Source organism: Epithele typhae, assembly GCF_022376455.1.
Source record: "Epithele typhae strain CBS 203.58 chromosome Unknown BXZ73scaffold_102, whole genome shotgun sequence".
NCBI classification, from domain to species: domain Eukaryota; kingdom Fungi; phylum Basidiomycota; class Agaricomycetes; order Polyporales; family Epitheliaceae; genus Epithele; species Epithele typhae.
In genome coordinates, this window is record NW_025954293.1 from 77043 (window position 1) to 104266 (window position 27224).

The window sequence follows — 27224 nt, forward strand, 5'->3', positions numbered from 1 at the left end:
TCGGGCTGCGGTGATGCGAAAACGTTGGCCGTGGCTGCCGTCGCCTACGTAGGCCGATAGATGGGGCGCTGAGCGCTGAAGGAGGGTGGAAGGGGGAGCGGGATGCGGTCGCCGCCTCGAGAGGAAGTGGGAGTTCAGTGGAGGGGAGTTGGGAGCAACGTGCACCCGTGCTGTGCCGCCCTTGCCACGCTTTCCACTCGCGACCTTCTGCTGGAACATATTCTAGGTCGTTGGCAGACGCCCTCTGTTCGTCCAAATGGACTGGATATCCCAACGCAAGGTTTGCAACACTGAGGCATGTATGCACCTCATTCAGAGCGAGCAACACTGTTCATTGCAGAACAGCGTCAAACATGCAGATCACACGAGATCACACGGAAAGATCAAGGATGTACAACTTTCGCATTCATCATCAACGTGGACTGACTGGACTGAGCAACGACGACTACGACAAGCGACTGGTATGACACAGACAAGACACAGGGAGAGGTGGGGTACTAACTACTCCCACCACAATTAGCGACTGGTTTTTCAACTATCGAAGGGGAAGAGGGGAGGATGATGCATGGGGATGGGGATACGACGCCGCTCATAGCGCAAGTGGAGTGGGGAATATGGGGATGATCTGGAGCAGCGAAGGTCGCAGCAAAGCGCATACGACTACAGACGGCGATGACGGAATATAGGGGAAAACATAGCGCGTAAGTCAAGAGAGTGCGGAAAGAGAGCGAGCGGGGTTCATGGGAATCACATCTCGAAAGTCGGCACGTCGTGTCCGTGACTCTCGAGCAACGCCTTGAACAGCATCGCGCGCTGCCGCCACATCTCCTTCTCCTCCTTCTCACGCTCGACGGAAGCTTCTAGCTCACGCTGGTACTCCAGCTTACGCTTCCGGCTTCGACGAGCCGCGAGAGTGTTCTGACGACGCTTCGCCTCAATGGCGTCGACGTCGTCGGGAGCAAGGGACGGGTCCTCCTCGAGCTCATCCTCCTCGAATGCTTGCGACCGTGCGCGCTTCTTCTTTATCCAAGCCGCCGGCACCTCCTTGCGCGACGTGGCCGAAGGAGTGATGTACGAACGCTTCTGGATGGGAGCGTCCATGCTGACCAGGGCGTCGGGGTGATGTTCTTGCGTGTCCCGGTCGGTAGCGACTTGCGGGGACGACGAGCGTCGTCTGCGGCGTTCAAGGGCTGTGTGTGTGGCGACGGGTGGAGGGAGGCGGGGTCGAGGGACGGCGTCATTGGAGAGGGCATCGTCAACAGACCGTCGAAGTCGAACGCAGGGTGCGGCAGCGGGGGGCCATGATGAGCCGAGCTGGGCAGCTTCGATGACTCGAACGCTGGGCTCAACAGTCCACCGGCACCGAAGATGGCCGCGTCCATGTCGGGAAAGTTGTCCGCATCGAAGATGGCGGGACTGGTGAGCATGTCGGAACCGATATCGGCCGACTCGAGGGCAGGCGTCGTGAGGAAGTCCTCAAAGGGAGAATCATCCATCGGCGACGTCAGGAACTCATTGAAGTCGTTCGCCATGCGGAACTCGGGCGACGCTGAGAGGCGATGAGTCCCTGCAGACCCCGTGTGGATGAAATGGGGCGTACCTTGGATGACGTCCATTATCGCCTGGACGGTATCCGCGTCCGCCGACACCTCGGACGAGTGGGGCTCCTCGTGCTTTTGCTGGAGCATGGTCAAGTAGTTGGTGCACAGGGAAGAGAAGTCGAAGTCTGACGAGCTAGACGCGACTGGGGGTGCTGGAGCTGAAGGGGCAGCTGGGGACGAAACTGTTGCAAACTTTGAGGTGCGAGGTACTGGTGGGAGAGACTGGGGGATTCCATGGTGGGCAGCAAGAGCCGATGTCGAATGGAAGACCGGGTGGGATGTCCGAGGACGAGTCGATGTAGGGTTTACCGGGACATTTTGAGTCGGGTAAGATGGGAGTGCGAAACTCTGGATGTCGAAGAAGCTAGGGGAACCATGACTGGGGTGGGTTTCCGGGGGTCCGCGTGTGGACGCAGGGTTTAAAGGGAACGGAACGACATTTCCGCGACGATGTTGTTGAGGGTACGAGAACTGGTGGGAAAACAAGGTTGCGGTTGGGGGATGGGGAAGTTGGGAGGCGTCCGTAGGCAAACCCGCTAACGGAGGGAGGTGTCTGTGGTGCGATGGTGGCGAAATCAGTGGTGTGTTCGCGAATGAGGAGTCATTGCCGTATTGGTCCGCCGACGGGAGGAGAGGGGAAGGAGACGGGGAACATAAGGTCTGGCGATATGCCGGTTGGACCTCGGATGGCGACGTTTGCCAGTTCTGCGTCATGTGCGATATCTTGCGCATGGGCGCGGAAGATGACTCGGCGGACTCGTTGTGCGAGGGGACAGACTGAGTCATGAGCATTGCGCAGAGCGAAAATGCTTAACGGGCCAGCGGAAATACGGCGAGACCGAGGAGATTGGAGGAAAGACTCACGAGGTGCTCAGAGGCTACGTCTGAGTCAAAGGCGAGTCCTCGACAGTGGCAAAGACTGCGAGGAGGTGGTGGGGGTGGTGGGTGAGAGAGAGGGATGAACAGGCGGACCTGACTCGGAGGGCTACCATTTATCGTTCCCGACTCATCGCTTTTCAGACTCAGAGGCGCCCGGTGTCCAAGCTGGGTTATGTGGGCGGTGCCTGGCAGACGCCGACCATGTGCTAGCACTGTCAATTGCGACTCGTCCCGCCTGTCCGCAGCCCAGCAGGCCACGCACGTACATCCACAACCACGTATGCACCCGTTCTACACGTACGCAGCGAGCAGCAGAACGTCCACGAACACGCAAGAGCCCCTGCGCGCGCAGGGCGCAGTCTCGCAGGCGCGCGCGCAGAGAACTGCGGGACCGCGCGGGCCTCCCGAGTCAGCAAACAGATCTTCCCATGGCCCCTGCCAGGAATGGCAGCTCGCGGCCGGCCGTCCGTGCCTCCACAATCCACCTGTGCGCGAAGCGGCGACGCCGCCCCGCCCCGCCCGCCCGCCTCGTCGCCGCGCGTCCTCGTGCATCGTGCGCCGCCTCGTTGCCCCGCCCCCCGCCCTCCGTCGCCTTTTCGGGATATCCGCCCTGTCCACGCGCCGCACGGACGCCAGCCTCATGCGCGCGGCCGCCTTCTTCGGTGAAATTCCCGAGGTCGCGCGCGACGGCCGACGGCGCGACTGTAATCGTCCGACGGCGCGCGGCGACGGCGGCACGATCGTGCCATCGATCGTGCCGATTCCCCAGGTATGTGGGTCGCCGAACGCCTCTCCGCTCCGTCTCCCCCTCCCGACCGCCCCGACAACCGGCCGACGCCCCTTCCCCTGGTGTGCTCGTCCGCTTGCCTGATCGTATTCGCGTTCCAAAGTTTGTTCGATATCATATTGGTGTGACCACTAGTTCCAGTGTCTGCGCACAATCAGCGATCTCAAAGCATTCGGGCGTGCTGCACGTTGGGCGAGGCTGCGGAGGCGCGCAGCGGCCGACCAAGGTCGGAGCGCCCGCGTCCAATCCCACCGGCTCGGGAGGGGCGCATGACCGAGAAAAGAAGCCCGACGACAGCGACGAGCGATAGGCCGGATCTTTGGATGCCCTCCAATCACGGATTGCTCAGCCTGTCTGTCGAGTCATTTCCCCCGCGCGCCACCCCCATTCCCGCGATCCCCCCGCGATTGAGCGCGGCGAGCGCGTGTGCGCACGCCGTCTACGCTGCACGACGGGGTGAGACTCCGGAGAGTGAGCGTGCAATCTGGAATCTGCAGCGTGCAAGTTGAGGACCCGGTGAGAGACGGTGGCGCGCACGGCGGTGGGAAAGACTTCGCGACTCTCCCCGCGCGCGCCGGCCACGGAGTGAAGTAACGTTGCGGTGGCACAGCCCGCGTCCGCATCGCCCTCGACTTGCGTGGAGAACGTGCCTCAGATGCCGGGTCGTGATGTGGTTGGTCGGCGTCCACGAGAGCGCGCCGCTCACCATCGGGCCTCTTGGGGGCAACTTTGACAACTTTGACGTGCGGGTCCTCAGAAGCTGGATTGAACGGAGCGTTTACGCGCGATACCACGATGTATTGCCACCCCAGCTTCTTCAGCGACATCTTGCTATATGCGTCAGCACTGGAAGAGGTCGCTCACCGACAATTCGCGTCCCCTGCGACGCGACATTGCCTCGCGCACCGCTTCCCTCCGCCTCCCCGTCACTGGGTGCGGGGCCCACCGACTTGCCAAATCCATCATCGCCTTCGTCGGGCGGAGGGGGCCGGACGCCGACTTGATTTCACAATGCCTCCGTGCACCGCGGATGCCTTGTTCTGTTTAGAATCTGCTGGCTTGTTCGATGGCGTGGCCAGCGACGCTCAACACTGGTCTTTGGGTTGAGCATCGCACAGCCCATCGTCAACGGAGGACGTCAGCGCATGCGTATATAGCAAGCCGCGCACCTAAGAGTTGGACCCGATGTAGCACAACATCGCATCAGTCGCTTTCACCCCGGATCACGTATTATCGATCGGCTCTTGCAAAGTGTCCCCGAGCACTGCGAGATCAGTAAACCGACCGGGTGCCGATGCCATCGGCGAAAATACAGGAGGTGTGCAACACTCACCAACAGTCTTTCCTATCTATTAAGGGCCTCGGCACGCCGGATGGCTGAAGGAGGCGTCGCCCTCGATCATAGCGTCTCCCCCGATGAGCGCCAAAAGTGGGAGTGGCGTCACACAATGTCAAATCGCGTTGGCGGCACATATATGCGGGCAAAATCCGACAATAAGATACCTAGTGGAGGGGACACCAGGAGACAGAGCGGGCGGAGCTCGGGAGGGGATGGGGGGAGCAAAGGGCGGGCAGCGCGGAGGGAGTTTCAGTCGTTTTATTGCAGGGCGGCTATTGAATATTGAGTCAGGACCACCTTTTCCGGAGGGCCGATCAAAGTTGAGTCATCCACGTGGTTTTTGCGTGCTGACGTTCATCCGGCTCCGGTCTGGCTGGCACACGCCTCGATGCTACCAGACGGCGTGACTGACCTGGATGGACCTCGTGCACGATCCATCCGTCGCAACATATATAAACCCCCCACCTTCCCCAGCCATGCCGACCCTGGGGCCCATGTTCGAACGCGCCGAGTACGTCTTCAAGTTCCAGGACACCTCACCGCCCTCGAGAGGAGTTCCTTACTCCGGTCCGACGACTTGACCGCTGCCTCCGCGGGGCCAAGTCGGGCCGGATTGGATAAGTCCATGCATGACCCACCCATTTGAAGTTCCGAAATCTCGCTCCCGAATCCAACTGTATATTGCGGAGCCAGCGCCTGAGCCTGAGGATAATAGTCATTTCTTGCAGCACAAACGCTAGACACACCTCATGGATGAGTTCGAATTCGATGCGTCGCAGATTACTACCTTGGTACCTATTGAAACAAACCGTGGCGATTTGGGTGATGCCGAGTTGTCGCTCAGCGTTCAACGTTCAACGTTCAATGCTCCCATAGTTTAGACATCACCTCTTATCAGACGCGGTGCAAACGACCATGAGAACTCGGATTCGCAAACAATAATCAATGAAGATCACACGCTTATGACAACATGCACGCATGACAAGATCCAAAGGCAATTCCACGGTGAGCTTATCTGTGGAATGCTGAGTCAGCACCCATATGCGTGCTCGGGCGTCTCCTCCGGGTTGCGTCCTACCGTGACGTGGATAATCGTCCCGCGCTGATGCAGCCAGCGGGCTTCTTCCCGCTAGATGCAAGGTCAGGCTCACGCACGTGTTCGCATACTCGTCTCGAGCAACAGGTGGGTGCTCGAAATATGTCTTCGTCAGTCGCTTCTCACGCCTAGCACACATCAGCCCATTCAGTACCACCCACAGATCGTGAGGGCACGGCACATGTACGCTATGTTTGGGTGAGCCGTTAGTCCATATTACATGTCAGCGCTCCAGCGCATCACGGATGCGCTCACTCAAAGTCCGACGCAAGCCACAGCCCGGACCCGTTGACCAGAGTTTGCCACTTGTCTGCCCGGGCATACGGTTTGATGAGCTGCCAGCCACCACTGCAACGCACATCCCACGTCCCCGTCTCATCCGCGTTACCGACGGGGTCAGGTCCCAGCCCCCTGCTCGGTCAACACATCTCCGGTGCGAAGCCCGCGCCTCGTGCGCGATCAAGAGGAGTGTCGGAAGCACCCAGGCGACTTCCCACCACCTGATGCGCCATGATAAAGCAGGGCGCGAGTTGGGGGCTGAGGCGCACCCAACTCGCAGCTGCCGTCATGCTGCCCTCACTAGCTGAGCTGGCCCCCGCGCTAGCGCATCTCGCCTCCCACGTCGACCTCGCCACTGTGCTCGCCGCTGTCTTCGGCTCCGCGACGGCGCTGTACATTCGCCGCGTCCTAGAGTGGCGAGCGCGGTCTCGAGGACGGCCCCTTCCGCCTGGGCCGAGAGGGCTTCCGTTTGTCGGAAATATGTTCGACATGCCGAAAGTCAGGCCGTGGGTGGGCTTGAGGGAGATGTGCGCTCAATACGGTACGTCACCTGCCATCTGTCCTCTTTGTGCCGGTAGTCTGACAGCAGAACAGGGGATATAATGCACTTTAGTGTCATGGGGCAGCGCACTATCGTCCTGAACAGCCCAGAAGCGATCTCGGAGTTCCTGGAGAAACGGGCGGCAAACACGTCTGACCGCTTGGTCACTCCCATGGTTCGCCTGTGAGTCCCTGTGGCACGATGTGGAGCGACCGCTGAAGTTTCCCCACAGAACCGCGAACGAGTGGGTGTTCGGCCTGATGCCCTACGGCCAGTCGTGGCGGGACCACCGGCGGGCGTTTTGGCAGCACTTCAACCCGAACGCCATCAGCATCTATCAGCCGACACAGGCATTGTCATCCGGAAGCTCTTGCGCAAGCTCCTTCTGACCCCTGAGAAGTTCAGGGACCTCATCCGGTTGTGAGTTGGAGCCCTTACGTTACCTAGATCCCGAACTAACAGGCACCCCGGGTCAGCACGTTCGCTGCGACGATGCTCAAGATCATTTACGGCATTGAGTGCGATGATGAAGACAACGAGATTATGCGGGTGGTGGAAGAGTCGCTCCAGGGGACTGCCCAGCTCTTCGTGCCTGGGAAGTACCTCGTCGACCTGATCCCGGCGCTCGAATACGTGCCGTCATGGTTCCCCGGGGCCGGGTTCCAGAAGCAGCTGCGAGATGGCGGGAGACCTCGATTCAATCGGTTGAGATGCCTTATGCGCAGCGGATTCCTTCGGTAGGTTTCTCTTTGCGGCTATGCCTGCGGCTCCTTACAAACCGGCAGGCAGAACGTTCAGACGAAAAGTCGATTGTTGACTCAATGATCGAGAAGTTCGGCAGGAGGAGTGACAAGTCAGGAGTTGACAAGGATGTGGAAGCGGTGATCAAGCAGACATGTGCCGTCTCACTAGGAGGTATGGAAATTTATCTTCCAATCTGCATGTCGCACGCTCACATGGAAGTTCATAGCCGGAACGGACACTGTTTGTGGTCGCTTCACCACACAGCCTCTCCCTGACCAAGGCTCTTGCAGACGTTCTCAACCATGCAAGCAACATTCTTGGCAATGTCGCTTTATCCCAACGTCATGAAGGCGGCGCAAGCAGAGCTGGACGCAGTCGTTGGCCCCAGCCGCTTGCCCACCTTCGACGACCGGGATGCCTGTGTTTACGTGAACGCTATTATCAAAGAGAGTTTGCGTTGGTTTAACGTTACCCCACTTGGGATCTCGCATCGTACCTCCGCAGACGACGAAATTTCGGGCTTCTTCATCCCGAAAGGAACCGTCCTTATCTCCAGCATCTGGTAGGCGTCCCGAGATCCCTGCACTATCTGGTGACGGGCGACTCATTTTAGTGCGACAGGTCCTGCATGCACGACCCAGAAGTGTACGAGAATCCCGAAGAGTTCAGGCCAGAGCGATTTATCCGCGACGGCCGGCTGGATCCTGACGTCCGCGATCCATTCGACTTCGCCTTTGGCTTCGGACGGAGGTCAGCTGTCACGTTCTAGTGCTCCCGCTATGCTAACGCGCAGGGGACATGGTGGCAGGATATGCCCAGGACGGTATTTCGCAGACGCCGCGCTCTTCCTGAACATCGCGACGGTCCTGCATCTCTTCGACATCGGCGTCCCGCTCGACGACGCTGGCGAGCCCATTCCGATGGAGGTTAGGCTCTCGGACAGCTTCGCCGCGTGCGTCCGTCTCGAGTTTTCTGCCCTCGGCCACACGCGCTCACCGTGCCTTCTTTCTCGCAGATACCCCGAAGAGTTCCGGTGCACGGTCAAGCCCCGGTCCGCAGAGGCGGTGTCCCTGATTCTGGCGGAGTAACGGAGATGTGGATCTTCTGTTGTTGTTCGCTAGTGTACACTACTACAGCGCCCGATGTATATGTCCGGTGAGTAATGGAGCGCGTCCGTCCGTGTCCGCCGCGTCACTCATACTGTGCATTCTACATGTGGTGTGGCGAACAAGACTGTGTACTACTCCACCGGTGTCCGTGCTAAACTAGAGCGCCGCGCGGTCTGGTGTCGCTCCCGACTGCTTCTGCTCGAAAGGCTGGGTTTCATCAAAACATATGTGGCTCTGCGAGGCTTCCAGGTAATTCAATCGGACGCTCGTGCCATACTAATGTGGCAGACGTGATGATGCATAGAAGTCCTTCGGAGCCGCGCGCTCAGGCCCTAGTGGACTCCGGAGTGTACCTGTGAAGCCCCTGCAGGGTGCGGCGCTGTGGGCTGGGGTCCCAATACGATTCCTCGCAGACTAACCCCAGCCTCCGCAGTGATAAAGCACATCGCGACTGACTGGTGAGCCAACAACATCCATCGACATGGACGTCCTCACCTCAGCCTTCAGCCTCTCCTTCTCGCTCACCAGCCTCCCCGCCTACGCCTCGGTCGCGCTCATCGCGCTCGTCGTGCTCTACGCCCGCTCGCTCGCCGCATGGCAGACGCGCGCGCGGGCCGCCCTCTCCCCCCGGCCCGCGCGGACTCCCTTCGTCGGCAACCTGTTCGACATGCCCCGCGTCCGTCCGTGGGAGGGCCTGCGCGAGCTCAGCGCGAAGTACGGTAAGCCCACGTATACCCCTTCCCGCGCCGCGTCCGACGCTGATTCCCACCGCGCCCATGCACAGGAAACATGATGACGCTCCAGATGCTCACGCAGCGGATGGTATCCTGGGCAGCGCCGAGGTCATGCTCGAGTACCTCGAGAAGAAGTCGGCGACGTCTTCGGACCGCCTGCAGAGCCCGAGCGTGCTCCTGTGAGTGCAATGGCTAGCCCACCGCCACCACCGCCGCCACCGCCGCGGCGGGAGGTCCGGTCGGCTCGGTAGTCCCTGGCGTCGACTGATTCCCAATGGCGCGACACAGGACGGGCCACGGGGACGCGTTCGGGTTCATGCCGTATGGTCCGCGGTGGCGCGCCAACCGGAAGCTCTTCTCGCAGTTCTTCAACCCGACCGGGATCGTCAAGTACCGCGGCGCGCAGCGCGCCGTCGCGCACGAGCTGCTGCAGCGGCTCCTCGCCGATCCGTCGACGGAGCACCGCGACAGGCAGGTCGAGTTGTACGTGCTCGCCATGCCCCTTTCGCTAAGCGCGTCGGACGCTGATGTGTCACGCCGATGGGCGCGCGACAGCTCCGTTTCGAACATGCTCCTGCGGATTGTGTACGGCATCTACGCCTCCGAGGAGGACCAAGCCATCCTCGCGGTTGACGCCGGGGTGCGCGGCACGCGCGAGGTCATCCTCGCCGGCGGTTTCATCGTCGACTACTTCCCGGTCCTTCAACACCTCCCCTCGTTCGTCCCGGTCCAGCGCAAGTTCGCGAAATGGCGAGGGGCGCTGGAGAAAATGACGGCGCTGCCGTTCGCGCAGTTCATGAGCCAGGAGGTCAAACCGGAATGCGTCCTCAACGATATGCTCGCTGTCGTGGACAAGGGCGCCAAGGCTGATCCCGAGGCGCAAGGCCTCGCCCGAGACGTCGCTGCGGTGGTCTTCTCGGGTGCGCCTTTGTCTCCTTCCTTTCTGGTGTCGCGCGAGCTGATTGTGTTGTGACTTCGCAGCGGGCACTGATACTGTGAGCGCACGCTCATCCTCACCCCTGACCGACCGAGTTCTGACTCCCGGCTCTGCGCAGACTGCGTCAACCATCAAGTCTTTTTCCTCGCGATGGTTCTGTACCCCGAAGTGCAGAAGAGGCGCAGGCCGAGCTCGATGCCGTCGTCGGTCCCACGCGGCTTCCCGACTTCAGCGACCGCCCTCCCTGGTGTACATCAATGCCATCATCCGTGAGATGTACCGCTGGATGCCGGTCCCCCCATCGGCGTCCCGCACCTCACGACGGAGGATGAAGAGTTCGGTGGCCACTTCATCCCCAAGGGCACGTTGCTGGTGCCGAACGTCTGGTGAGCGGTCACGCCGAGTCGAGGGACGTGCGTCGGTGTCTGACCGCCGACGAAACAGGGCAGCTCTACACGACCCGGAGGTTTACGAGCGCCCCGACGACTTCTTCCCTGAGCGGTTCATCCGTGGCGGGGAGCTCGATGGGGAATCAGGGACCCGGCCGACTTTCTCTTTGGTTTCGGGCGGAGGCAAGGACCGATGCCTCCCGCACGCTCTGAACTCGATACTCATGCTACCGCAGGATCTGCCCCGGAAGGTTCTTCGCGGAGGCCGTCCTCTTCATCAACATCGCCATGATCCTGCACACCTTCAACATCACTCCGCCGCTCGACGAAGCGGGCCACGAGATCAAGATCATACCACGGATGGGGAACGGTGCCGTGTCGTGCGTGTTCTCTCTGGGCGATCTGTATTCGGAATCTCATACTCTGAACAGGATCCCGGAGGATAGCCGCTGCGCGCTCAAGTGCCGTTCAGCCCAGGCGGAGGCGCTCATCATGGCTGAGCTCGTTTGATAAGGGTGGGAGCAGCAAGCAAGCTAGCAAGGTCCGGTGTACGCATATGTATGAATACAAGTACGTCCTGGATCCGGTCTGTGTATCTGTATTATGTCTGGTTATCGTACGATACTGTCAATTACTAGTGATGTAACCCGTCTGTACTGTTCCGTCTCAGCGTTGGATCAAAGACAGCAAGATTGACCCACACATGTGAGACTCTGAGAAATATGAGTTCGGGTTCGGGAGGAAGTGCGACTCGCGAAGGTGCCATTCAAGAAGCTTCCAGCGCGAATTGGAGTACAGAATTGCAGCCGTATTCATTAGAGTCGTCACGCTGTTACGCTTCTTCACCTTCTCTCCTCCGTTGGGTGCAGACGGAAAGGAAAGAAATATCAAGCCGCAACTGAAAGACCTTGTCTCGTATGTCTAGGATACTTGAGGTACCCGTCTGCCGTCGCTCAGTCACTGATCAGTACCTTGGTCAATTCTCTAAAGCTTCTAAAACCTCTAACTTCATGAGGACTTAGGGAAGCTTAGAAAAGTTAGAGGTTTTTAGAAATTTTAGAGCACTTGGAGATGATAGAGAGAACCACTTGAGGGCAGGCTCGAGCTTGCACGACTAGAATTGGCCCTGCCATCTGAGCTCATCATCTCCCTCTCTGTTTCAGACCATCCTTGTTGTATATGATCAGCGATCAAAACATATTTATTAATAAGTTGTTACACAGTGGGGCTAACAAGTAATACTACAGTCCTGCGACAACGCGGATGCAGAGGTGGAGGAGGGCGATGTGGAGATGCACTGTCCGCACCCTGCCGATAGGCTGTCGGAACGGATGCTCCCGTCGATTGACAGCTACTCGCCACGGGCAGCGCAACCGTAGACGGCGTCATCAATGGTCCCGAGGGAAATACCCTGGAAGGTGACGTTGGACGAGATGTGTGTGATCTCGAGCGCGGCGGTGAATGGGTTCGCGAGCGAGACGGTCGTGTGCGAGACGTTGTTCTCCCCGGTCGTGGACAGCACTAGCGTCGGAAGGCTGATGTCAGCGTAAGAACGTTCGCCACCCGCGATGCGGCGCACCTTGCAAGGACGCAAAGTTCAGCAGCTTCGATGAGAGCGCAGGAATCATGGCGTCGATGTTCAGGCTCTCAAACGTGGCGAGGAGTGATTCGACCTTCATGCTTCGCGACCTGGACGTTGGTGCCCCCAAAGAAACGAACTGGCCCAACATCTCGAGACATTGCGGCGAGTCGTTCGGCTACCCAGAGAGGGCTCACTGAACGACGAGAACACCAGGTGATGTTAGTCCACCACCTCAAGCGGGTGTTCTCGATGGTGATGCTGATCGTCCCCTGCGTCAAGGACGCGCTCGCGGCCTGCTGTACACAAACAACACATCAGCCCTCGTGGCGCCGCTGCCCCTGGCGCATCCAGGGAAGTGCGCTCACCGTGTTCAGCCCACCGACCACCCCCTGCTCCGTCGTGATGTTAAAGCTGTTCAGGATGCTCTCAATATCAAACCCGAACTCGAACGGCAGCTCCATCCGCGCCTACACCGTGCGCGAGTTCGTCACCGGCGTCCACTCGCTCTCCTACGTGAAGTCCAGCGTGAGGTCCCCGATCTCGATCGCCCCTGGGGCCTTGAACGGGACATGCAGCTGCAGCGCGGTGAGCCCCGCGGTGAGCCAGTCCACCCCGGGGCTCCCGTCGTCCCAGCCTGGGCATCTCCGTCCACGTTAGCCCCTCGACGGTCGTGTTGCGGGACGCATGTGCGGCCTCCATCGACACGTGCACGCTGTCGCCCTCGACGAAACCTTGAAACCCACCCGGCCGGAATACGTCAGCAACGCCGATCGGACTATTAGACAGTAAGAACACACACCGTGGAAGCTATCGGGAACATGGGGACTTGGAGCCTGTCGGAGAAACAGCAGACGAAAAAAAGACGAGAAGGCCCCAGAGTGGTGGCGTGTTAGGCGGTGCTGCGCTACTTATACGAGGCCTAATGTCCTTGTGCACCCTGCAGGACATGCATCCAGGTAATCAATCGGACGCTCGTGTCATACTAATGTGGGACACGTGATGGTGCATAGAAGTCCTACGGGGCCGCGCGCTCAGGCCCTTATAGTGGGCTCCGGAGTGTGCCTGTGAAGCCCCTGCAGGGTGCAGCGTAGGCTCGATCATCTAGCCGGTCGGTTCAAACTCCGACGTGCCCGGTCGGTAAACCGCTGGATGATCGAGGCTCGAGCCTAGGCTGGTCAAACTGGTCGCCCGTTTGGCAGGACCGCTCAAAAAGGAAGCTGGATGTGAGGGACTTAGAAAAATCGCGCGTTTTGGCCTCTGGGGGTTACTGGAGCTCCCCTGTGCACGTCCCTCCAGTCCATTCCCTCCGGTGTGCGGGTTGTTTCAGCTGGTTATAATCGTACATAATGAATCATTTGTGAGAAAACGTGGGTCTACATCGTCATTCTCGCATGAAAGCCGGGTGCTAATACGCTGCTCGACGGGGTGGAGGAGGCAAAGGGTGCAAAACCGGGGTGGGGAGGGGGCATGCAGATGACGGGATGACGAGGTGCTGCTGGGGAAAGTCGTTACAGTCTGAAGGTACGCTGATGAAAGCCGCCGAAGTCCGCGCGACGACTTGCGCAACGGGTAGCACCACGGGAACGTCCAGTCGCAATGTTGCGTGATCCTGCGCTCGCACGACGCGAGCACAACGGTGCCGCGCGCGCCCCACGCGTCTCAGGGCACGGCCGCGGTGCCGCTGCGGGCGAGCGCGTGGAGGACCGCGGCGGAGAGCAGGACCGTTGCGAACTGCTAGGTGTTGGGCGAGGTGCAGCGCGAGGATGCGCCGGGAGGGGTCCGGCAGGAATGGCGTGTAGGTGGGGCGGGGCAGCTTGAGGGTGCCGTGCTCCAGAGGAGCGAGGCTGCCGTGCTCGGAGTCAGCGCTTCCCGTGGGGCCTGCGCGTCCTGTCGAGCCTGTGCAAACCCCCCACCCCGCATATATGGGCTGTGCCAGGGGCGCAGAGCTGCAATGCATGGTGAACATAAGCGATGTTGGAGGGGGCGAGGTGGGGCGCAGACACGAGGGATGACATACCGCAAGCAATACCAGCCGCTGGATACATCGCGGGCATCCCAGCCGTGGGTGTCAATGAGGATATCACACGGGAAAGCACGTGGGAGTGGAGCACATTCAAGCGGGTGTAACTGGCGAACAAGTGGGTGTGCTGTCGTAGGAGGGCGGGAAACTTGATCATAAGCTTGACGTCGCAAACGAAGGTGGAGCAGAGGGGCCCCTGCCGTCACGATTGGGCCATGAGAGAGATGACGATATGATCTCGGTACTAGTCAGTGGCCACTGCTCGCGCGATGCCATCGCCGTTGCTGCAACAAGAGACCATGTTCGACGAGGATAGGGAGCGCTGTTTGGACATCAAGGACTACTATTAGCACCTTCCAAGGCACATGTTCATCAACTCACCTAAACAGAGTGTGAATGCCAGGCTGCCAGCGCAGCACCCAGAGAGTGCGGACGCGGCGCGCGGGCAGGTGAGCGGGAAGCGCCCGCGCGTCCAGACGACTGCAGGCCTGGTGCTGAACGCGCGATTTTTCTGAGTCCCTCACATCCAGCTTCCTTTTTGAGCGGTCCTGGACTCCTGCCAAACGGGCGACCAGTTTGACCAGTTTCTCCTTGCCTTTCGAACTCCGCTGTTCCCATCACGCCACATTGATATCTTCCGTGGTATATCCCTTTAAGGGAGACGCCGAACCGCTCTCTCGCTCTCTCTCTCTCCCCGATCGGGAGAAAGGTAAGGAGACGGGTTTGCGAGTCTAGGTGCAGCGCTGTGGGCTGGGGTCTTGATATGATTTCTCGCAGACTACCCTCAGCCTCCGCAGCTATAAAACGCATCGCGACTTGACTGGTGAGCCAACAACATCCATCGACATGGACGTCCTCACCTCAGCCTTCAGCCTCTCCTTCTCGCTCACCAGCCTCCCCGCCTACGCCTCGGTCGCGCTCATCGCGCTCGTCGTGCTCTACGCCCGCTCGCTCGCCGCATGGCAGACGCGCGCGCGGGGCCGCCCTCTCCCCCCCGGCCCGCGCGGACTCCCGCTCGTCGGCAACCTGTTCGACATGCCCCGCGTCCGCCCGTGGGAGGGCCTGCGCGAGCTCAGCGCGAAGTACGGTAAGCCCATATCTACCCCTTCCCGCCCGCCCGATGCTGATTTCCCGCCGCGCCCATGCGCAGGAAACATGATGACGCTCCAGATGCTCACGCAGCGGATGGTCATCCTGGGCAGCGCCGAGGTCATGCTCGAGTACCTCGAGAAGAAGTCGGCGACGTCGTCAGACCGCCTGCAGAGCCCGAGCTTGCTCCTGTGAGTGATCGGTACACACTGGCTAGCCCCCCCACCGCCGCCACGATGTAGGGGACGGCGGGCTGAGGTCCGGTGCTCGGGAGTCCCTGGCATCGGCTGATTCCCAATGGCGCGACACAGAACGGGCAATGGGGACGCGTTCGGGTTCATGCGGTACGGTCCGCGGTGGCGCGCCAACCGGAAGCTCTTCTCGCAGTTCTTCAACCCGACTGGGATCGTCAAGTACCGCGACGCGCAGCGCGCCGTTGCGCACGAGCTGCTGCAGCGGCTCCTCGCCGACCCGTCTACGGAGCACCGCGACAGGCAGGTCGAGTTGTACGTGCTCGCCATGCCCCTTTCGCCCAAGTGCACGGGAAGCTGATGTTTCACGCCGTTGGGCGCGCGACAGCTCCATTTCGAGCATGCTCCTGCGGATTGTGTATGGCATCTACGCCTCCGAGGAGGACCAAGCCATCCTCGCGGTTGACGCCGGGGTGCGCGGCACGCGCGAGGTCATCCTCGCCGGCGGTTTCATCATCGACTACTTCCCGGTCCTGCAGCACCTCCCCTCCTCGTTCGTTCCGGTCCAGCGCAAGTTCGCGAAATGGCGGGGGGCGCTGGAAAGAATGACGACGCTGCCGTTTGCGCAGTTCATGAGCCAGGAGATTAAACCGGAATGCGTCCTCAATGACATGCTCGCTGTCGTGGACAAAGGCGCCAAGGCTGATCTCGAGGCGCAAGGTCTCGCCCGAGACGTCGCTGCGGTGGTCTTCTCTGGTGCGCCTTTGTCTCCTTCCTTTCTCGCGTGTCGCGCGAGCTAATTGTGGTGACTTTGCAGCGGGCGTTGATACCGTGAGCGCACGCTCATCCTCACCCCTGACCGACCGAGTTCTGACTCCCGGGCTCTGCGCAGACTGCATCAACCATGAAGTCTTTCTTCCTCGCGATGGTCCTTTACCCCGAAGTGCAGAAGAAGGCGCAGGCCGAGCTCGACGCCGTCGTCGGTCCCACGCGGCTCCCCGACTTCAGCGACCGTCCCTCCCTGGTGTACATCAACGCCATCATCCGTGAGATGTACCGCTGGATGCCGGTTCCTCCGATCGCTGTACCGCACCTCACGACGGAGGATGAAGAGTTCGGTGGCCACTTCATCCCTAAGGGCACGCTGCTGGTGCCGAACGTCTGGTGAGTGGTCATGCCGTGTCGAGTGATGCGCGTCGGTGTCTAACTGCTGACGAAACAGGGCAGCTCTACACGACCCGGAGGCTTACGAGCGCCCCGATGACTTCGTCCCTGAGCGGTTCATCCGTGGCGGGGAGCTCGACCGGGATATCAGGGACCCGGCCGACTTTCTCTTTGGTTTCGGGCGGAGGCAAGGACCAACGCCTCTCCGCACCCTCTAAAGTCGATACTCACGCTGCCGCAGGATCTGCCCCGGAATGTACTTCGCGGAGGCCGTCTTCTTCATCAACATCGCCATGATCCTGCACACCTTCAACATCACTCCGCCGCTCGACGAAACGGGCCACGAGATCAAGATTATCCCACGGATGGGGGACGGTATCGTTTCGTGCGTGTTCTCTCTTTGGCGGTCGCACTCGAAATCTCATGCTCTGAACAGGATCCCGGAAGATAGCCGCTGTGCGCTCAAGTGCCGTTCAGCCCAGGCGGAGGCGCTCATCATGGCTGAGCTCGTTTGATAAGGGCGAGAGCAACGAGAAAGATTCGGTGTACGCATATGTATGAATACGAGTACATCCTGGATCCGGTCTGTGTATCTGTGTTATGTCCGGGTACCGTATGATACTGTCAATTACTAGTGATGTAACCCGTCTGTACTGTTCCGTCTCAGCGTTGGATCAAAGACAGCAAGATTGACCCACACGTGTGAGACTCCGAGAAATATGACTTCGGGTTCGGGAGGAAGTGCGACTCGCGAAGATCGCTAATTGGAGTACAGGGTCTGCCGATGCAGCGGTATTCATTAGTTGTCACGCTGTTACACCTCTTTACTTTCTCTCCTCCGTTGGGTGCAGACGGAAAGGAAAGGAATACCAAGCCGCAACTGGAAGACCTTCTTGTCTCGTAAGTCAAGGATACTTGAGATACCCGCCTGTCATCGCTCATTGCATTGACAAGCAGACGTCCGAAGACACGGCAAGCCGCATTCTGTATAGGCCGAAGTGTTTATCCCCACAAAAATCCATGGTACAGTTGAACAACCTGGCACAATGGCAGGTATGAGAACCCCTTAATGAGTACACACTGTCTTACGGATCGAATACATGACATTATGGGCACTCTTCTGGCGCCTACAGCTTCTCGTATTCGAGAGCTGCGAGCAAGAACGCCGCCTGACCCTTGAGGTCGTTCGTCCTCACCGTCTGCGCGATGTAGTACTACGATATCCAATCAGCGTCCGTCCCGCACGCAAATCACCCGCACGACTCACCGCGAACGACCCATCTCCGCTGAGACTGCCCACGGAGACCGTGTTGAGCCAGTCCATGGTCCCGTCCCCATTGTCGACGACCCAGTTCGCGACCATGTACTCGAACGCCCTGCTCGCCGCCGCGGTCAGGCTCCCGTCCGCGTCGTCGAGGTACCCGAGCCGGACGCCCTTGAGCAGCGCGTACACGAACATCGCCGCGCCCGAGCTCTCGAAGTAGTTCCCGCTCCTCCCCGCCTGGCTCAGCACGAGCCACCACACGCCGTGGTCCGGGTCCGCGGCGGCGGCGACCGCGGGCGCCAAGGACTTGAGCTGCGTGCGGAAGGTCGCGTCGCTGCGGTGCGCGGGCCAGATCTCGATGATGTCGACGAGGGCCATGAGGTACCAGCCTATGGCGCGGTCCCAGACCTCGGGCGAGTGCCCGCGGTCCGAAGAGGCCCAGGAGGCGGTGTGCGAGTAGTCGTAGCCGTGGTAAAGGAGGTGGGTGGATGCCACGAGGGTGTTCTCGTACATGAGCTTGAACTGGAGCTCGATGTCGTCTGTGAACACAGCGTGAGGGGAGAAAGACGTCAAAAAGACACATGAGGACTGACCGTATGCAGAGGAGTTCGTGGGCTGGAACTCGTTGACGTAAGTGGTGTAGAAAACGTCGCCCATGTAGATTCCATCGAGCCAGCCTGTCATTGAGAGTTAGTGTGTTGTCGTTGCCACGGAGAAAATTTCGATAGTGCCTTGGTTCGGGTAACGCTTTTTGTGCCAGAATTGCCCTTGGGCAGTCCGGGGGTGGCTCATCAGCTGCGTGTGGTAGGTGTCTGCCGCCGTTTTCCACTTCTTATCCCTTGTTTTCTGATACCTGATGAGATGCGTAAGTACGTCATCACGAGAGAAAATTCTGATCAACGCACAAATAGACAAATGTTGGGCCCGTACTGTAAATGGAAAGAGTCAATTCAAGTGTTGTGCATTGTGCAAGGCAGGATCACTCACCGAACAGGGTCTAATGAGTAATCCGAGAAGGAGTAGTCGCTGATGATACTACCGTTGTCATACACAATCACATTGGAGGCGTCTAGAATGTAATCGTAGTACGTCTTGTTCCCGGTCTCCGAGTAGAGTCGCATGAGGCCCCACTGGAGCTCTCCATGCTCGTACGAGACCACGGGCTTGGTCGGGTCGTTGTAGTCGTCATAGCCGTTGCCTTGACCCCGAGTGATGGCCGAGTCTGCTGCCCACACCGCATAGGAAGATGGTTTGGCAAAAGAGGCCCGAAGGTTGCCCAGAAGGAGCAGTGTTGAGACCAGCAGCGAACCGAGAGACAACATGGTGATGTTGCCAGCGGTAGTGAGTCGAGGTCCCGATGAGCCCCTCGCGCTCGCATATATAGAGCCGTGGATGTTGGAGGATATACATCGGGGCAAGGGAGGTGATCCCAGCAAGCATGTGGCTCCGGTAATTGGTTCTACAACGTCAGATGTGATCAAGGTGCAGTCGAAGGTGCAGGTACGCACTGCGCTGTCGCTTCCCTACCCGGGCCGTCCCGGCCCGCCCATCCCGTGTGGATATTCGACTTCGTCTGGATCAAGTCTGGATCATCATGTGCAGATGTGCGGATCATAGGACATGGCGCGAACCCTGGCTGTATAGACTCTTACGTATTTGCCTTACCACAGGATCGTCAGAGCCCTCGCATGTGGACACAGAGGGCAGGCATAGGGCTGGGCATGGCGGCTTCTCATCCCAACTTCACGAGACAATTTGGAAATACTACAAATATGCGTTCATAACCCTTCATCGTTTCTCAGAACACTGGGTACGCTGTTCCCTAGACCTTCGAGACGAGCTCTCCATGCAGGCATGACCACCAGCCGTCTTCATCTGCTCCCCACTTGCGCCAAACCTCTGCAGTCTTCTCCAGGCTCTCCTGAGTGTGAATGCCGTGCTTGAGCGCAGTCGGTGCGAAGTTGGATGACAGGGTGCGCTCCGCCCAAACGGTGCTCCACCAGGCGCGCTCCTGGGGCGTCGCATAGCACCACGCCCCCGCGGTCAGCGTGAGGCTCTCCGCCGGGTACCCCGCCTCCTTGGCCCAGACGTGTAGCTTGCGGCCCGCGGCAGGATCTCCGCCGTTGGCGCGGGCGACGGCATTGTACTTGTTCAGCCAGTCGTCCATGCCATCGAGGAGCGGCCACCAGGCGATGGAGGTGAAGTCGACCTCTCGTGCGGCGACGATGCCGCCGGACCTTGTGACGCGGCGCATCTCGCGTAGAACCTGGACCGGGTCAGCGACGTGCTGGAGGACCTGGTGGCAGTGGACGACGTCAAAGGAAGCGTCGGGGAAGGGCAGGTGGTTGGCGTCGGCCTGCTGGAAGGCTATGTTGGTGACGCCACGCTCGACGGCGTACGCCTTCGCGTTGTCAACCACATCGTGGGAGTAGTCGACGCCGGTTACGTGGCCTTCGGGGACGTAGTTTGCAGCGAGATCGGCGGTGATGGTGCCCGGCCACAACCAATGTCGAGGATGGCGAGGTTGGGCTTGAGGTATGGGATGAGGAAGGCGGCAGAGTTCTTCACAGTACGCCAGGTGTGAGAGCTCAAGACGGAGGAGTGGTGTCCGTGAGTGTAGACGGCTTTTTCTGCCATATCGTTGGACGATTTCTAGTCATTAGGGGTAAGGATGAGCGATGAGCATGTAAATGTGCGATGGTCGCGATATCATTGACTCACAGAGGGATCTGAGGCACTGGGAACAGAGGACGGTTGGAAGATCGCGGTTGGCAACCTGGTCCTGTATCAACCTGCGAGCTTCTTGATATAGTTGTCTGCTCAAGCTACGATCGAGTCATGCAGCCACAGAGGGAGCTTCTAATTTCGAATGCATGCCGGTTTCGGCTCATGGCCCGAAGGCCTCAATGAGTGACGAAGAAGGACAGAGGAGCATTCCGAGACGGTTCGAGGCTCGCCTTCGTGCACTGGGTGATAGACAGACTCTTCAACTTCGGGGAGGACTCAAGGGGGGCCTGCATGATATCATGATCTGGCAAGGCGCCCATTAGATCTAATTCTGTTCCGCGCAGTGTGACTCCGACGTCACTCCACTCGTCACGCGCCCGCTTTGGCAGGCGCTAATGCGGGCGAGCAGCCAGGCGGTGGCGTCCGTCTCGCCTCTTCCTGCACGCTCCTGAGTACGAGTCCTCGCCCCCTCCTCTCCAACGTCGCCAACTGCTCAGCGGGGACGGTAACAGCACCCCCTCCTCCGTGCTTTGTCGCAAGTGACACATCCTTGTCCAGTCCACCCATTCTCAGTGCCTTACGCGTTTCATATCACTCCGCCAGTCCCGCCTGTCACCTCTTCCCATCCGCCCTCACCCCCTTCACCTCGCCTCGCATCCGACACTACGCGCCATGCCCCCGAATCCATTGTCCCTCAAGCAGCGGCTTGCGGCGCTCTCGGCAAATCTCAACTCGCCGTCGCGCTCTGCATTTGACGCACCCCCCGACTCCCCCCTGACGGCGAAGCGCAAGTCCTTCTTCAAGCAGCCGTTCCGCAAGAACTCTACCTCCGATAACGGACCTCCAGAACTCTACGGGCACGAACGCATTCAGGAGGTTATGAGCAGGCTGATCTTCCAGGCAGGAGTGGACTATGAGTGCGCAATCCCCTTCTACCCACCTCGCTCATGCGACTCATTGCTTGTCTTTATCATACAGGACACGTCCAATGTGCGTTATGCGCGGTGGAAATTTTGCAAAGTATATTGAATCCACACCCGCAGGATTGTGATGTGCGCGGCTGCAATGCCTGACCCACAGGACGTCTCCTATGACTTGCTCTTGAGGTTAGTGTTCAGTATATGGCGTAGCACATAATCTCACCTCAACCCAGCCGCATCTTGTCATATTTGGATCTTTATGGTGAGTATGACCTCTTTTGCACTGTTCCCTCCCCGCGAAGTCTCTCCGGTTCCCTAGCCCCTGTGCTCGACTATGCTTCCATCTTTTACGCAATTCAGAATCATCCGGTGTGATGCGTCTATGTTCGTTTCAGCTGACTCTCCGCTCATAGTTGAGTCGGACTACACGGTCGTATTTCTGGCTGCCGGCAACCGACATACACCGGGTTGGAATTGGGTCTGGAAAGCATACCGGAGTTTGAGTCGCAAGTATCGCAAAAACCTCAAACGCCTGGTGAGTATATGCCCCATGGTCCAACTCTCCGTCGTAACTTACGATTCGTAGTATGTTGTTCATTCAAATTTCTTCACGAAGAGTGCGTTGAGTTCCTTGACTGCTTTTGTCCATTCTGACCTCCTCCCAGTGTTGTTCTCCCTGGCCGGAGCAATCATCAGGTGAGTTAATAGTAGTCTCGTTCTCGGGCTTGACTCATCCCGTTTAGCCCCAAGTTTTTCCGCAAGATAACTTATATCAATACCCTTTCGGAGTTGGCATACCACGTCCCCTTACGCAAATAGATATACCCCCAGCAGTGTACCAGTGAGTCACTTTTTCAAGTTCACTGGCCTTTCCCACCCACCCTCGGTAAACCAATGATCCGGGTAGAGAGAATCTCAAGCATGAGAAGCAAATCCAACTTCCGGTCATGACGCGATCAGACCTTTTCGGCGTCCCGCTTGAAGAACTCATGGGATTCGACGGAGAGAAGGGCGGGCTGCCACGGGTTGTCCGTGACTGTATACAATATCTCCGCGCTACAGGTGCGCCTTGGTTTATGTCCTTGCAAGCTCCATCGCAATCACAAGCACCTATAGGCTTGCAGGATGAGGGCCTGTTCCGTCGGTCACCCAATTCGGTGTTGCTAAAACAGGCAGCTCAGGCGTACGATCGCGGTGAGTCCATCTGATTACACGGCATACCCTCTCCTCTCACACTCTTCAGGTCACGTCGTGTCTCTAGACACCTTCGGGGACCCTCATCTGGCCGCGGTACTCTGAAAAAGTATCTCCATGACCTCCCTGAGCCCATTTTCCCGGAGGCGCTCTACCCCCTCATCCGAAGATGCCCTATGCCGACGAAGACCTCAACGACATGGCCGCTATCATGTACATTAGGGAAATTCTCCTTCCTGAGCTTCCACCATGCGTTTACATCCTCTTGAACAGCATCCTCCGTACGTTCCTTGATTCGTCGCACCGTACTGGTGCTGAGTCCTTACTTCCTAGATCTTCTATATGATGTGCAGAGACATTCCGCAGCGAATCGCATGGATGCTCACAATCTCACCGTCGTGATCTGCCCCAACCTCGTCTCAAGCTCAAACCCCATGCGCGATGTCATGATGTGCTCTGTTCCCAATGCGCCCACCCTCTTCGACTCGACACGCGCTGCATCCAGCACGAACCTTCCCTCCCAGCTCCAGTCGCAGTCCCAGGGCACCCCATCTCAGCAGCCTCCACGCTCACCCTCACAACACCATGCATCACTTTCAGCCCCGCCGCCACCGCCTGCTCCAGAGGGTAAGACGACACTTGGGATGGTGATCAAGCTCTGTATTCAACGCTATTACGAGGTCTTCGACGACGTCCCCGACCGCTCCGAAGCGCTCGCGCCCGACCACGCGCAGGACATTCTGCACCACCCCGACCCCGCGTTCGCGGCGCTGGGCTCTCCGGGGAGCCCGTCGCTCAACAACCGCGACAGCGCGCTGCTCGACGACGACGACATCGACGACGCGATGCTCGTCATGCCCCTCGGTCCCGGGAGCGCGAACCCGAGCCGCTTCTCCAGCGCCGGTGGCCACAGCACCTTCCGCCCGCACCACCGCACCGGCGGTTCGCGCGACGTCACCGCGCGCTCCGTCGGCGGTGGCGGGCCCCCGAGCGCGTACGCCACCGTGAACGCGAACCGGACGCGGTCGACGATCAGCATCGAGCGCGGCCACGCCGGCGGCGGCGCGGGCGGGCGCAAGGGCTCCATCGCGCTCGGGCGCGGCACGCAACGTGGGACGGGCAAGGGCGCGGGCGCGGGCGTCACCGCGGTGAGCATCACCGCGGAGGGCTTCTTCAGTGCGCCCGACGCGCCGCCCGTCCCCGCCCTCCCGGCGCAGGACGCGAACGGGGACGCGCAGTGAGTCTGCGGGCTCTGCTTGGGTGTGGGTGGAGCGTCGTGGGGGACCCGCTCTCTGCACGCAGCACTGCGCGGGACCTGTCGCGACGGGGGCGTTCCTCTGTGGTCGGACGCTTCGGTTCATTCCCAGCCGGTTGGTTTTGCTGTATTATCTTATGTTATGTTTCCTGGTCGCTCTGGTGCTTCCGCCCTCACGCACACTCGTTTGTCGGTACCGTAGCCCACGATCGTCGCCTGGTGTGCTCTCGTTAATGAAAGATAGACACGCTGACATCCACGCCCTCTCGGTCTGCAACCGATCGCTCAGTCGGTTCCTCGGTCCACTGCACCGCTGATATGAGGCGAATGAAAACGTCGTGACGAGCGGGGCACAGGGCACGGAACTGGGGCCCCGCAAACCCGTCCTTTGTATTGTGCGGTGGGTTTGAACCCTCTGGACCTTCTCAGACCAGAAGTCGCAGCATGCCCCCGGTGGTCGCGGAAGGAAGGAAGGGCAGACGAGCGCGGCAGGGTCTGAGGGCATTGAACGCGCCAATGGCTGCGGTTCGAGCTCACGGTACCTGCGGATGAGCAGTACCTCGTGGGTGTGGGCCGACCTCCCTAGGGTCGGGCTGAATTGCATGCGAACACCGTCGGATGTTCGGATGCCCGTTGCATGGGTTGCATACGTTGATTGGTGCTATGTGGTTTGCGTCTTGGCGGGACGCTTCAGAAGAGGGCCAGTTGGTCACATGCAGATGAGAGTGAAGATATAGTGGACTTTGTGTGTCCATTGGGGGGAAGAGCAACTCATTCTTTCCAGATTTCGCGACCGCTGCGTGCGTACGTGGATGGTATGATACACTCAAACTCAATGTCCGTCAGCTGTTCCTCCGCCAAGAATGAGCGCAGACGCTTGGGCGGATCGCGGCGTGAAGGTGCACCGACAGTCCTCGGGGTACCTGCGGAGAGAATCAGAGCAGGCCGCGGCAAGCAGAAGAGCATAATGACGTACGAGAGGAACCCGTCAGACTGCGACGGCACAACCTTGATGGGGTTCCCAGCACTGTCTACAGGCGGGCCGATGTTGAAGACGTGCAGCACCGAGACGACGTTGAGAAAGAGTCCGGCGTCGGCGAAGTGTCTGCCGGGACAGATCCTGAAGCAGAAGACGCGAGGGGCGTAAGTCCCATGCAGATGATCATGGCGCGCACGGCCCACCTCCTGCCAAACCCGAATGCGTAATTCATCGGGTCGCGCACGTCCGGGTCCAGCTTGCCGTCGCGGATGAAGCGTTCCGGGCGGAACTCGTCCGGGTCGGGGTAGACGATGGGGTCGTGCATGCACGACCTAGGAAGTTCACAGCGCGTCAATTAGTTGCATATGCTTGTGTGACGGCGTTCGACCTCACCACACGTTCGCCACGAGTACCGTCCCTGCCGGGACAAAGTATCCACAGAACTCGTCGTCTACATTCGTTCTGTGAGCGATACTGAGGGGGGTGATGTTGTGCCAGCGGAGCGACTCCTTGATGAGTGCGTTAACGTATACCAGTTTGTCTCGATCTTCGAATGTTGGCAGACGGTGCGGGCCAACGACGGCGTCCAGTTCTGCTTGAGCGCGATTTTGCACTTCCGGGAAGAGGGACATCGCGAGGAACGCGGCGTAAACGCTTCCAATCGTCTTTTCAACGTGTTCAGTGGGAAAAATGGCAGCTATTAGATTTATCTTACCGTGTCCGCACCACCTATATGGTGCCGGGCTAATCAGCGACATTCGAGGGGTCCTCGTATCACTGTACCATACCTTCAAATGCAACCCCGAGGACTTTCTGAACGAGCGCCTCCTGTTCTTGACTGAGCTTCGCGTCCCCATCTTCAGCTTGTATTCGTGCACTTAACGAATCCAAAATGCTGGCTTGATCGTATGGGACGACGTCCTCGGTCTACTCGTACTCATCAGTCTCGTGACGAGGGACACAAAGGCGTAAGACTCACAAACGCTTCGTTACGTTGCTCGTAAGGCATACGAAGTAACATCGAGGTCGCCTCCTTCCACTTGGCAAACAGCTTTTGAAAGCCGGCTCCGGGGATCCAGGATGGAAGATATTCCAGCGCGGGAAACGTGTCGACGAGGTACCTTCCGGGGATGAATGTTTGAGCAGTCCCTTCAAGCGCATCGTCGATTACACGGATGAGCGGATGGTCGGGGTCGTCGATATCAATCCCGTATCCAACTTTCAGGATCGTGGCCGAGAACGAGCTGCGGTGAAGATGCGCATTAGACATGCTGGAAAGACTCCGGATTTGGAAGCAATATGGCTTACAAGCGAGTGAGTTGTTTGAAATCTGAGGGGTCTCTCAGTAGCTTCACCAAGAACTTGCGTGTGACAGCTAACTGCACCGGACGGTAGGCGGAAACCGCGTTAGGGTGAAAATATTGCCAGAACGCCCGCCTGTACTTCCTCCACATGTCACCATATGGCAGCAATCCAACAAGCCAGTCAACTCCAATTCTATGCCAGAGGATGAGACAGAACGAAACAACGATAGACGGTTCGGGCTCACAGACGGATGACAGGTGTGACAGTCGATCGGAGGTGTTGTTGGTTCGCTTCTCCAGGAACTCTGTGATTGCTTCTGCGGAGTCGAGGACGATCATATGTTGACCGAACACCTGCAAGTGTACAACATCACCTGAGCGGCGTCAGCGTTCGATCCGCATGGAGGACTGGACCGCATATAAGCACCGTATCGAGCGCATAGCTCCCGGAACCCAACCCAAGGCTTCTTCGTCGGCATGTCGAGCATGTTTCCAATTATCGGCAAAGGGTTCGGGGAGGGCGGAAGAGGACGACCTTTGGTACGCGTCCGCCAGGCGGCGCGAATGCGGACTCGGAGGACAAGGAGGGCGAATGACAGTAGGCTGCCCGCAACGGCGAGTGGGGCTGAAAGAGGTTGGAGTAGCCCTGCATCGTTGCCGACTCGCTGGCACGCTGATCCCGCTGTTGTATTATACCGCGCTCGCAAGACGCGCGCCGACTTTGGAAGATGACGACATGCATGGATGCATTGCGCTTGGGTGCGCTTTCGAAAGCTCCGGGAGGTCGGCACGAGAAGGTTTGTTGACTTGAGGGAATTCGATAACTTTGTGCGCCCCGACATACCCGGAAGATAACCATGCGCAGGCCCGATTATGGCACTGGGGACTCTGTCACGGTTCGGGGAAACTTGTCGGTCCGGGTCATGGGATGATAACTTCAAGTACGCACCCGTAACATTGGTCATATCCCGTCAGGGCCTCGGGACCGTCGGTCCACATGTGTATTGAGCCATATGGACCACACCATGGATCATGCGAGAGGTTGGTGTTTGTGGGGCCTCTCCTTTGAGCCAACTAGTAGATGCGTTGTGATTTTCTGT

The 27224-nt window shown here is 59.1% G+C and overlaps 9 protein-coding genes across 9 annotated transcripts; 4 read left to right on the forward strand and 5 right to left on the reverse strand.

The window, feature by feature from the left end:
* Positions 1–747: 747 nt before the first annotated feature.
* On the reverse strand, positions 748–2315 carry BXZ73DRAFT_93056 (uncharacterized protein; the record flags this gene model as incomplete). Its single annotated transcript, XM_048026571.1, has 2 exons — positions 748–1127; positions 1166–2315. The coding sequence occupies 2 exons, from the start codon at positions 2313–2315 to the stop codon at positions 748–750; spliced, it is 1530 nt and encodes a 509-aa protein (XP_047872017.1).
* Positions 2316–6269: 3954 nt separating this feature from the next.
* On the forward strand, positions 6270–8354 carry BXZ73DRAFT_93057 (O-methylsterigmatocystin oxidoreductase; the record flags this gene model as incomplete). Its single annotated transcript, XM_048026572.1, has 11 exons — positions 6270–6522; positions 6576–6705; positions 6755–6877; positions 6999–7181; positions 7202–7259; positions 7308–7437; positions 7493–7506; positions 7557–7828; positions 7888–8016; positions 8060–8218; positions 8282–8354. 11 exons carry the CDS (start codon positions 6270–6272, stop codon positions 8352–8354), a joined length of 1524 nt encoding a protein of 507 aa, XP_047872018.1.
* A 502-nt stretch (positions 8355–8856) lies between these two features.
* On the forward strand, positions 8857–10945 carry BXZ73DRAFT_107192 (cytochrome P450; the record flags this gene model as incomplete). The annotated part of the gene is made up of 10 exons (XM_048016859.1): positions 8857–9094; positions 9192–9288; positions 9398–9592; positions 9665–10029; positions 10091–10104; positions 10165–10204; positions 10321–10432; positions 10491–10547; positions 10672–10815; positions 10867–10945. 10 exons carry the CDS (start codon positions 8857–8859, stop codon positions 10943–10945), a joined length of 1341 nt encoding a protein of 446 aa, XP_047872019.1.
* Positions 10946–11786: 841 nt separating this feature from the next.
* On the reverse strand, positions 11787–12837 carry BXZ73DRAFT_82120 (uncharacterized protein; the record flags this gene model as incomplete). Its single annotated transcript, XM_048023649.1, has 5 exons — positions 11787–11956; positions 12015–12165; positions 12212–12310; positions 12383–12484; positions 12817–12837. The coding sequence occupies 5 exons, from the start codon at positions 12835–12837 to the stop codon at positions 11787–11789; spliced, it is 543 nt and encodes a 180-aa protein (XP_047872020.1).
* A 2046-nt stretch (positions 12838–14883) lies between these two features.
* BXZ73DRAFT_82121 (cytochrome P450) lies at positions 14884–16996 on the forward strand (the record flags this gene model as incomplete). The annotated part of the gene is made up of 9 exons (XM_048023650.1): positions 14884–15124; positions 15188–15317; positions 15438–15632; positions 15706–16073; positions 16135–16148; positions 16210–16481; positions 16540–16596; positions 16723–16866; positions 16918–16996. The coding sequence occupies 9 exons, from the start codon at positions 14884–14886 to the stop codon at positions 16994–16996; spliced, it is 1500 nt and encodes a 499-aa protein (XP_047872021.1).
* A 612-nt stretch (positions 16997–17608) lies between these two features.
* BXZ73DRAFT_93058 (glycoside hydrolase family 105 protein) lies at positions 17609–19067 on the reverse strand (the record flags this gene model as incomplete). The annotated part of the gene is made up of 6 exons (XM_048026573.1): positions 17609–17695; positions 17749–18284; positions 18339–18422; positions 18477–18598; positions 18651–18674; positions 18733–19067. 6 exons carry the CDS (start codon positions 19065–19067, stop codon positions 17609–17611), a joined length of 1188 nt encoding a protein of 395 aa, XP_047872022.1.
* Positions 19068–19567: 500 nt separating this feature from the next.
* Positions 19568–20382, reverse strand: BXZ73DRAFT_107197 (UbiE family methyltransferase; the record flags this gene model as incomplete). Its single annotated transcript, XM_048016860.1, has 2 exons — positions 19568–20196; positions 20250–20382. The coding sequence occupies 2 exons, from the start codon at positions 20380–20382 to the stop codon at positions 19568–19570; spliced, it is 762 nt and encodes a 253-aa protein (XP_047872023.1).
* Positions 20383–21144: 762 nt separating this feature from the next.
* Positions 21145–23827, forward strand: BXZ73DRAFT_93060 (uncharacterized protein; the record flags this gene model as incomplete). The annotated part of the gene is made up of 10 exons (XM_048026574.1): positions 21145–21389; positions 21516–21578; positions 21626–21654; positions 21806–21927; positions 22143–22193; positions 22304–22454; positions 22509–22586; positions 22636–22682; positions 22756–22867; positions 22920–23827. The coding sequence occupies 10 exons, from the start codon at positions 21145–21147 to the stop codon at positions 23825–23827; spliced, it is 1806 nt and encodes a 601-aa protein (XP_047872024.1).
* Positions 23828–24673: 846 nt separating this feature from the next.
* Positions 24674–26776, reverse strand: BXZ73DRAFT_93061 (O-methylsterigmatocystin oxidoreductase; the record flags this gene model as incomplete). Its single annotated transcript, XM_048026575.1, has 10 exons — positions 24674–24764; positions 24818–24961; positions 25024–25152; positions 25214–25517; positions 25609–25747; positions 25800–26064; positions 26129–26317; positions 26390–26498; positions 26552–26695; positions 26722–26776. The coding sequence occupies 10 exons, from the start codon at positions 26774–26776 to the stop codon at positions 24674–24676; spliced, it is 1569 nt and encodes a 522-aa protein (XP_047872025.1).
* Positions 26777–27224: the final 448 nt, after the last annotated feature.